This window comes from Branchiostoma floridae, chromosome 13, assembly GCF_000003815.2.
Source record: "Branchiostoma floridae strain S238N-H82 chromosome 13, Bfl_VNyyK, whole genome shotgun sequence".
Lineage (NCBI taxonomy): Eukaryota > Metazoa > Chordata > Leptocardii > Amphioxiformes > Branchiostomatidae > Branchiostoma > Branchiostoma floridae.
Genome location: NC_049991.1, coordinates 6,919,927 through 6,930,811, shown reverse-complemented (window position 1 = coordinate 6,930,811; position 10,885 = coordinate 6,919,927). Strand labels below are relative to the sequence as shown.

Below are 10,885 nucleotides of genomic sequence, written 5' to 3'. Positions count from 1 at the left end.
ACATTGTGGATGGATCCTGATGATATTTGGTAGGTGGTTAGGGGTCGGGAAAACGAAGGTCAAGTTTACTCTCCAAGCAGAGGTTAGGCTCCGGCTGTTTTTTAAACGTTTTTTAGTCGTTTTTATCGGGGTTTCTATTTCTTATTTTATCTTGCTGTGTCAAGGCTGGCGTACTTCAAGAAAAATGACAACAGAAAGCCCGATAAAAACGACTAAAAAACGTTAAAAAAACAGCCGGAGGCTAACCTCTGCTTGGAGAGTAGGTCAAGTTACCCCCCTCCCCCTCCATTGACTTTTATCAAAGGTACTACAGCGGAAACGTAACTATAGGCTAAGGATATACACACTCCGGGCATAGCCGACAACATTGATTACGTACGTTGCTATATCTACGGGTAAAGTTTTGCTAGTATTCAAATCAGTGCTTTTTTTTATTGTGCCGGCCACATTTGAATTCATTTGAACAAAAGAGCAAACTAGATATTTGTCGCTTTGTTTTGGCCCGAATAAAGGCCGCGGTGAGCATAATAAATAATGACTCAGACTCGAACGTGGACTTGTAGTGCCATCCATCAAAATAAGGAACGAGGAAACGTCAACCTGGTTAAGTCTGGTTCCATTGTCTACTCGTGAAAACATGTCAATATATCTACGTCAATGCCCCACACCAGGAAATAACACATGTGGAAAGTACACGTCTATACTTTATATAACGTCCTTGGTCTATACGGAGCTCAGTCGTGATAACGGTTTTCTTGGTGTTTGGACACTCTGCAGCTGCAATCAGTCTTTCTTCAACCCTCTTCACTTCAGAGTTTGTAGTTGTGTTCAAATCAGCACCTGTCCCAACTGCTCGCCAGAGATATCATGTTGGCGTATATGCTGGCTCTTGTGCTGGTGTTCGCGCGCACTGCGTGTGGTGTACCCACGGTGAGGAGTGACACCACCGACAACGCCGGCGACATACCGGGCCAGCCACCCGCCGGGACCCGCGGGGACCTCTTCCCGTACCCGGGGCAGAACATCGTCCTGAACTGCGGCGCCGACAGACCGTCCCAGGACGAGTGGCAGCAGCTGAATGACAAACTAGATCAGCTCACCAACGCGGTCAACAGCTGCCGTGCATGTGAGTTTTTTATACTGTTAGTATGCTACCATCACTGTTGATATGGTACCTAGGCAATGTCTATGTGGGGACCCCTGCTGTAGTATTTGCACAAAGCTGTGGGCTACAGAAACGGGGATTGGCGCCGCCCGATACACCATTTGGTGTAGGGTGGACTTTGACTTTGGACACCTGTTAAATGGCCAAGTGTTCGCCTTACATTCGGAAGGTCGTGCTTTCGATCTCAAGCCGGGTCATCATACAAAAGACTTTCCATATCTTGTTTGTATAAAACATGTACTTGCAAATAAACTTCCTTTAAGATGCCACATGCTGCTTCCTCTGCTTAGCACTCAGCATTTGGGAAAGTATGGCCGTTGAATACACGTCACCGTCAGTGGAATAAACCCCTGCTGTAGTGATTGTACAAGGTTGTGTGGCACAGAAATGGAGATGGGGCCTGTCCTCTGTACCATCTGGTGTGGAAAGACTTTAACTGTTTTTGCTTTCTCGTTGTTATCTCTGTTGTAGCTGACGGGGAGGACCCAGAAGCCCCGCACCCACGGGACTGTCAGGACATCCTTGACAACGACGAGACCACGCCCAGCGGCGTGTACACGGTGTACCCACGGGACGGACTGGGTGGCGTCATGGTCTACTGTGACAACGACATAGACGGGGGCGGCTGGACGGTACGTCACATGTGGATACATTTGCAATACCTTAACTTTGCAGTAATCATTTTTGCTAGGGTAAATGGGCCCTCTATGAGAATCACTATGAGAGCTATCCAGCTTGCGTAGTCCAGTGGTTAGCGGCCTTGCCATTGAACTAGACGCCATGAGTTAGGTTCTGGCTGTGTTGCTCACTCAATAAGTACGCTACCTAAAAAGGGTTGTAGTCCTGAGGACGAGACGTTGAGCCTTGGTCTATCGCTCATTGTGCTTGTCGAAAAGAGCCAAAGTTCCCAGGTACAATGAACCTGAAAATAGTAGCAATGCTAAAATCTTCCAACGCAAAAGTAGACACGGATCAAATGTTCAACGACCACTGTCGCTTGTTAATACTGTATATAGTGTTTGTATTCTCTGCCACAACAAATGGAAGATTAGCTTTTAAATGACCTGAACAGGATCGGAATAATTTTCCCTTTCCCTAGTAAAAGAAAACGGAAGTGATCAAATAGGTGAATGAATAAACTATTATTCACTTGGTTTTTCAGGTGTTCCAGAAGCGCCAGGACGGCAGTGTGGACTTCTACCGGGGCTGGCGGGACTACCAGGCCGGCTTCCCGTCCAACCTGAACGGCGAGTTCTGGTTAGGGTTGGACAAGCTGTACCGCCTGGCCGTGCAGAAAACCTACCAGCTCAGGGTGGACATGTGGGACGCGGAGGGGAACGCTAGGTACGTGACGATGGCTTGATCTGCTTCTTCATATGCATAACTCACTGTCGCCTTCTTGTGATGCGATTGAATGTGCACTGCTACATGTATGTTAAGCCTACTTTAAACGATTTCCCCATGACACAGGTATGCGGCCTACAACACGTTTGCCATCTCACCTGAGTCCCAGAACTACAAGCTTCACATCGGAACCTACAGCGGGAACGCGAGTGAGTCGAGTGGTTCACATAGTGCTTTAACATAATTTATGGAAGTGCTATTACACACGACAGTCGGACTACGCACCCTTATTTAATACCCTTTAACAGGGTGTTACGCAAGGTATGTAATGTTTTGGTAAAGAAGTAATTACCTGCAAGTCATGAATGGGTTTGAGCTGAAGACATTCTTTATCGAAATATATTGTTTGGTGTTTTTTGAGATTGTATTTGTATGTATGTTCTTATATGTGTGTTCTTTGCACTATGCAAAAAATTAGTTTGCATAATGTGCTGCTTGTATATTCTTTTGCTATTTGCTTTTGGACAGACGAGGACAATGTAGCAGTGCAGTTAAGTTAGTAACTTATATCAACAGTACCAAGTACGGACAAAAGGTAAAGGTAGTCTTTTCTTTTACCTCCCAGACCGAAGTTATGTAGCCATTTTTACACCCTAGTTAAGTGAAGAATGCCGTGTTAAGTGCCTTTCCCAAAGGCACGACGACAATGTCGGGGGCACGGCGGGTATCGAACTCGGGACCTCTAGATTCCAAGTCGAAGGGTCGACGACACGTACTACATCATTTCTCTGTGTAGCTTCACACAATGGCATCTGTTTAAAACAATTGACTTGTATACTGTAGGGGACTCCCTGGCTTACCACAACGGACACCCGTTCAGCACCAAGGACAGGGACAACGACGCAAGTACATTAAGCTGTGCCCAGACCTATAAAGGCGCGTGGTGGTACACCGCTTGTCACCACTCCAACCTGAACGGCCTGTACCATCTGGGTCCCCATGCCAGCTACGCCGACGGTGTCAACTGGAATGGGTGGAAGGGGTATAAATACTCCCTGAAACGCACTGAGATGAAGTTTAAGCCCATAGCTTGAATGTCAGATAACATGCACATATTCAAAGGAGTACAGTATCTTACTACGTGTGTTCTCTAGAACTCTTAGAATATAACGCCCGTTCAACACAGATACCATTGCTTTCAATTGAATAAAAATCATAGCTAATTGTGGATAAACATTATAGTCAAGTAAATTTTATGGCACAACAATTGTATCGGGTACAATAGATGGAAAATAACATGTATCGTTAACAGCAACAAACTATCTACACCAGTTTACTAATCTAACATCAATACTCAATGCAAAATGTGTAGCATAATGCTTTTTATATGGTTGTGGCACGATTTCTCTTTTAAGTAGCATTATCACGTTACATACATAAATGCAATGCTGTTGGACACATTTTGTAGTAAAACATCCAAAGGAGAGCTAAATAATGTGTAAATCATGAAGATTAAAACATTCGTCGAAATTTACAGTTGATATTCCCCCCAAATCACCTCACAATCACACAAAAAATGTAGTGTATTTTGCTCTTTGTGTTTCATTGCTGTGTGAAAATACCTTAACCACGTAATGCCATAGATATCGATATCATAGATGTAAAAGAGTAGATCTTCTGGAGTGGAATATTGCAAGCAGTTTTTTAAGCACGAACTACAATAATTTTTTTATAACTGTCATGAATATCGAAAACGTGTGTTGGCTGATTGAGTTGGTTTCATAATCTATTTAACTCATAACGGTTAACATTTAAGTTATGAGATCCCAGAATTCTACATTGAAACTCTATTGACAAGTTTCCATACTATTATTTTCTTTTATCATTCTCTTTTATAAACTGTACTCACTAAGTAAACGTTCTTCGGGATGGTCAGAATATACATTTTAATGTTAAGAAAAAAACTTCGCACTTGTTACTTGTCATTTACGGTAGGTAGGTAATTGAAAGGTGGTTAGGATCTGAAACGGGCTTTCACTGGGCTAAAAGTAACGTAACAGCCTTGTGGCCTGCTAAAGACGAAAACAGCAAGTCTTTGGCGCTCCCACGCATTTGAGCTGATGACGCCACTTGTACAAATCACAGACGTCTTGAACGGGGAGTCCTGAATTCTTCAGTTTCTTAAACCAGAAGAGTCGTGAGCTAGCCTTTTTAGTATAACATCTTTATCATGTTTGTTCCATCTTAGATTAAACACTAGATACCTAAAGGCTTAGAATACAAGCAGTTTCTGTATACTCAAAGGGCTTTTCGGCAAGTAAAATTTAGGGGGCGGAAGGCAGTTTTACATGAATAAAAAGGTGATGCGCATACATTTTTGGCTATTCAAAATCATTTCTAGTCACCCAGATATTGAGTTAAAAATTGGTCAAGTGAGGATTGGATTAGACCCACTTCATGATAAAGTCAACTCTCTTTCACGGACAAGTCATCAACATACTTTTATGGATTTTTTTAAGATAACGTCTTTTAGGGCGTCATAAATGTATATCAAAAATATAATCGGATCAAGTTTAGTGCCCTGTGGCACTCCAGATGAAATTTCTTTCACATCTAAGCATTTGGTGTGGTATCGGACACACTGACTTCGTTTTCTACGAAATGAGCATAGCCATGGCATAATAGGGCTTACGTCAGAGTTATGTTGCGCAGTAGAGTGCACAAAATATTTTAATGCCTTATAAAATCCTTGAAAATCCTTCTTTTCCTTGAATTTTTTTTGGCTCAATATCACCCCCACCTAACTCCTTCTGCTTTTCCCCCTACCCGTTCTCCTTTTCCCCCGGACTTCTCCTTAACCCCCGCTGTACTTCTGCTGTGCCCCCGTCCTTCTTCTTGGCCCCCGGTGTACTTCTGCTTGCCCCCCGCCCTTCTGCTTAACCCCCAATGGCCGCCGTCAACCCGAATTTCACGTAGTCGACACGAAAATCGTTCAGAAAGCAACAAAAACGGTCGCGCCACGGAACATGAAATAGCCTATTCTCAATGACACATTCTGGGCCACCTTTCTGCAAAGTGGCGTTTCACAATTCCTTCCCAGTCTTTACTTCAAAGGCTCGCCCTCTCGGTGAAGGGCGTATGCATCCGCCCCGTCAGCATCGGGTACTCACACGAAAGTCGTGCCTAAACACCCTGCACGGCAACGATACACGGTCTCATATAGCCTATGGTCTGGCAAACAATCTTGGCCACCTCTCTACCAAGTGGCGTCGTACAAATCGCGCTCAATCTCGAGAATACTTCAGCAAAGTCGGGTGAGAAGCGGTTTGGAGAGAGCGGTAACAGCTATCGCCAGAATTGCGCAATAGTCCATATAGCCACTCGAGCCGTCCATGATCCAAGCCGCTTCTCACCCGAATTTGCAGAAGTGTTCTCGAGATTGAGCGCGATTTGTACGACGCCACTTGGCAGAGAGGTGGCCAAGATTGTTTGCCAGACCATAGGCTATATGAGACCGTGTATCGTTGCCGTGCAGGGTGTTTAGGCACGACTTTCGTGTGAGTACCCGATGCTGACGGGGCGGATGCATACGCCCTTCACCGAGAGGGCGAGCCTTTGAAGTAAAGACTGGGAAGGAATTGTGAAACGCCACTTTGCAGAAAGGTGGCCCAAAATGTGTCATTGAGAATAGGCTATTTCATGTTCCGTGGCGCGACCGTTTTTGTTGCTTTCTGAACGATTTTCGTGTCGACTACGTGAAATTCGGGTTGACGGCGGACATTGGGGGTTAAGCAGAAGGGCGGGGGGCAAGCAGAAGTACACCGGGGGCTAAGAAGAAGGACGGGGGCACAGCAGAAGTACAGCGGGGGTTAAGGAGAAGTCCGGGGGAAAAGGAGAACGGGTAGGGGGAAAAGCAGAAGGAGTTAGGTGGGGGTGAATATGGAGATTTTGTTTAGTCAGAAGGACAGGTAGGATCTGAGTTTTCCTGTCTTGATCAGAATGTGTTTAGTTCATCATGCGCAGTTTAGTTGGTGTGAGGACAGATTTGAGTTGATGGGTGCCACTGATTGTATCAAGATGGAACTTGGGTCAAGGGTGAGGTTTCTTTTATAGAATATATGCATGCTTCATCATTCTGTAGTAATGAATATATGCATGACTAAACATTCCGTAGTAATGTCGATGTCTTCTGCCTATATGATAATATACGGTGTTATGTTCATTGTCGGTTCGTATAACCACAGAATGAACGACTGAGCGTGAAAATAAACGTGAAAAAATAGCCAAACGATAAAATCTCAAAACCACTCCCTACACTAGCCATAACGCCACTGCTTATGATCGAATTCTACACGCCCGATGAGTTTGAACAGCGGTGCCATTTTGGATTTCGTCCCTCCTTCTGATTGGATCCTGGCCGTTTTACGATTATAAACCGGGCCGTTTTATTATTATAGACCGGGCTGTCAAACGTTTATGAACCGCTGGAGATGTAACGGCGCCATAACCAATATGACATTTTGGCTTCTGATTGGCTTGATGAAAATACTTATTCATGCTTCAATGGAGATGGAGAATGTATACTTTGTTGATTATGTTTATATGCATGTAGCAATACATACCATAGCTTCTGTAGATTTTAACCCTAGACCAGTCAGCTATTTACTTGCGGGCTCTAACTTAACCAGAAGTCCGTAGAGTGCGTGCACCCCCCTTTCCTTAGTGAACCACTCCAGTTCTTTGTTGTCAAAGAGCGGGTCGACAGTTTCACCACGGCCGCTGAAGTCCATCGTCTCCTGCATGACCTGGTAGCTGCCCGGCCGGACACACACCTGGAAGACGACACGGGCTGTGTACGTCTTGCCGTCATACTTGTCTTGGAACCTGAAGTAGATCGAGCGGAAAAGCATCTAGGAGTGTTTTTAAGTATTGATTTCTATTATACAGAAATTGTATCTGGAGGATAACAACAACAACGAAGTTGTCATCATTTTCGGAATCACGGTCACGAAAAGAAATAGAAAGACAATATCTGATTTATTTCCTGTCAAAATATGTTTTGTTAGCCGACGTGAAAGAGCTTTTTACCCCTAAATTACATATTTGCTGTTCAAATTGTGCAAAAAATAGTGTAATAAAACGTTCATTTGTCAGGTAATCTTTACCGTTTTTGCATGAGATCATTGACCAACTTTAGTTTAAACGTTTAAAAGTTTAAACTATAGTTGGCGTGTTAGAGAAGACCCGACCTATCTATCGTCTGAAACTGTCTAGTATATATATGTACCCCCCTCATGATGTGGGATTGAAACCTCTTGATTTTGACACTGAAACACAATTTTTGTAGTTTTTGGATTTTCGATTCTTGAATACGTTTTGAAGAGACCCAAAGAATCAATACATAATCGTCATTTGACTAGATGGCGTAAAACAGTAAAAGGGCTACATTTTCCATTAACCCAGTTTATTAATAAAGGGTTAAGTTATGATCCGCCCTAATGTGCAAACGGTGCCATATGTATAATTCATAGCCGGTTTCTGTACCCACCGCATGAACGACTGAGTCCACGTAGCGGACAAGGTCGTTTATTTATGAGGTCGTTATTGAATTATGGCACTGTATACACAAACGGAAGGTGGGTCATAAACCATATATTACTCACCTGTCAGGTTTCGCGTAAAGATCCTGACCTGCATATTTGATGCTCGGAGACACAAACACCTGTACGGAGTCAAACCCCTGTCCTTTCCCTGGTCCCATCTTGTCACCCCCCAACTTCACGTCTCCTGAGAGATAGAGTGGAAACATTTTAGTTAACATTGTGAGGAAGGTTTTCAGATTTATTGTATTGACAGGTGGCACACACTTATGGATTCTACCGTATATATATATATATATATATATATAAGAATCTCATTCTTATTCTTCCTTGTCTCTTCAAAAGACTACGTCCACATGTACGGAACAGACACGCAGCATATATAGTCTGTGTAACGCAAAGTCCGCTATCCGGAGCTTGTAGACGGGCCTAAGAAGCGCGATTAAATCAGGCTAGCAGCATATAGTGGAAACACGATATTACTCCATAGCATATCATACAACAAAATGCAATGCAACACAGCACAGCACAGCATAACATGATATATAATGGATGATGTGATCAAATTAACACGGAGCAAAGCTTCAGAGTCTAAAGCTAAGGACACAATCAACCGTACGTGCAACTGCGTGGTATCTACGTGCCAAAACGTGGGATCCGTAAGTGGTACGTGTCGCCTCCGTACGAAATCGTACCGGTTCCAACGGAGTTGGGAGCACGCAGACACGCCGTAGAACTTTGCGTGCATGACGAACTTTCTTTGCCGTCAATCTGTGGAATTGAACCCCGTACGAGCCAGTACGGGCGCCGCGCGTGTCCCGTACAGCGAGTAAAAGAACCGCACGTTTTCAGAAAAAAAACGTGGTGGATGTGACCTTTAAAATAACGTATGGACAAAAAGCACGTACTGCGGGTTGTGCCCTTAGCTTTAGACCACACCTGCCTGCAGAAACGTGATTCCAGTCAATGTTTTCGCCAAGCGAGTGTTTACATTACTAGCATGGCAGCTAAGAAGATTACTGACGACGACTGAGTGGTTCATCGACAATAATAATTAGGTTAGTAAAGGATCCTCACCTGGCATAAGCAGTTGTGAGCTGCTCTGAAGGATTTGCTTCGCCTCACTGGAACCGGTCCCATGATACGCGCGATGCCAGTCTGTGAACACGTTTAACGTCTTGTCGCTGAACGCTGGATTTACGCTGTATGGTGAAAAGTGAAAGTCTCAGTGATGATAAGTCTTGTAAAGAGTAAATGTCAATCTTTGCAATTTTTTTGTTATTTACCCATGAGATCGCGTGGCGCATCGCCAGCACGTTGGGCTCAGGCCCAAGAGGTCTTGCCTTCATCGCGGACTCCGAACGAGGGAGGTGTGCGGGGGTGCCCCCCCCCCCCTCCAATAAAAAAAAACAACCCCGTTCGGTGCCTGCAAGGAGGCTACAAGATGTCCGGGGTTCCATCCTGTCATGTGATCTTGTGTCCTTTGGAAAAGCGGTTTACACGACTTTCGTCACCTTCCTTATGTAGAACAGGTCGCAGAGCTAATACTAGTAGTTTGTCTACTCTATTGTCTCTTGAGACAGACGGATGCCAACACAACACACATACATGATCATACACTTCATAAAGAGTACATTGTAGGACAACTTCATGATTGTTGGTACCTGTAGCTACAGATATTATCTACCTCGGTCTCTTTATTGGCATTCGACAAATGTAACAAAACAATGTAGGACTACATTCTTCTCACCTGAGACCAAACCTGCTCCAGCCAACAGGCCTCGCATACTTTGTCTGTGGGTTTCCCCGGGAATAGGAATCCTTGCCACCCCTGCCTCTATGACATGTCTGGCAGTAACATTTGTCGTGGGTGGGGGAGAGGTAGTTGTCTGGAACAGACGTAACTGTAAGTGAGCGCCTCACTCTCTTAAGACAAAACGGGTACCAAATTGATCTAAGAAAACCGTCTACAATTTAAACAAAGTGCATTGCCACAAACATTTCTACGTTATGTCTGATGTTGACTAAGTGATTATCAGACCAACAATGATACTAAACGAAACACATTGTCTCACCTTCGATTCCCAGTGTGTTCTTGAATCGCTTACACGCCAACCAGTAGTCACAGATGATTGCCTAGGAGATAGGTAAAAATTTAAAATGTTTAAATGCATCAAATAAATAATGACTAAGTTAGTGTTTGAGGACCAATTGTTGTCATATTGGCTTGTTGAAAAAAGTACTTCGACTATGGTTATACCGAATGAAGCCGGTCTGACTAATTGATAGTTTAATGAGAGAACGCATCATCTTAGAACAGTATCAACTTTGATCGGCTCCGAATTTCATGGTAACTGTTGGCAGATAAAAAAAGTAAATAATGTCGCTTACCGTAGGTGCAGTTATTTCTGCTGTCATCAGTGGTTTTGGTCGCGGAGGTGGTGGAGGTGATTCTACCTTCTTTGGAGGTGGCGGAGGTGGTTCTACTTTCTTTGGGGGTGGTGGAGGAGGCTCTACCTTCTTCGGAGGTGGCAGTGGCTTAGGTTTTTCTATCTTACGAGGAGGTGATGGTGGTGGTGTTGGTGACTTCTTCTGAATCGTTGGGCCTCGGATTTTCCTACTTCTTCCCAAAGAATGAAAGTCCTCCCATCGCCCAGGATACAGCTCCACCTTGGTGGTTGCACCTTTGCTCTTGTCAACCAACTTCGCGCCAAACTCCAACACGCGAGGCCTCTCGCAGTGAAAGATAAAGTTGACTCCGTAGGGGTTCTCGGCC

The 10,885-nt window shown here is 44.3% G+C and overlaps 1 protein-coding gene across 1 annotated transcript; it reads left to right on the top strand.

Moving 5' to 3' along the window:
• Window positions 1-739: 739 nt before the first annotated feature.
• Window positions 740-4,219, top strand: LOC118428694 (microfibril-associated glycoprotein 4-like). The gene is made up of 5 exons (XM_035838832.1): window positions 740-1,126; window positions 1,637-1,797; window positions 2,328-2,509; window positions 2,636-2,718; window positions 3,353-4,219. The coding sequence occupies exons 1-5, from the start codon at window positions 868-870 to the stop codon at window positions 3,601-3,603; spliced, it is 936 nt and encodes a 311-aa protein (XP_035694725.1). The 5' UTR covers window positions 740-867; the 3' UTR covers window positions 3,604-4,219.
• Window positions 4,220-10,885: the final 6,666 nt, after the last annotated feature.

Bases quoted from the DNA above. Each gene is read 5' to 3' on its own strand.
- LOC118428694 (XM_035838832.1), top strand. From the start codon at position 868: ATGTTGGCGTATATGCTGGCTCTTGTGCTGGTGTTCGCGCGCACTGCG. The intron at 2,510-2,635 runs GTACGTGACGAT...CCCATGACACAG, and splicing joins GACGCGGAGGGGAACGCTAG to GTATGCGGCCTACAACACGT. The intron at 2,719-3,352 runs GTGAGTCGAGTG...TGTATACTGTAG, and splicing joins AACCTACAGCGGGAACGCGA to GGGACTCCCTGGCTTACCAC.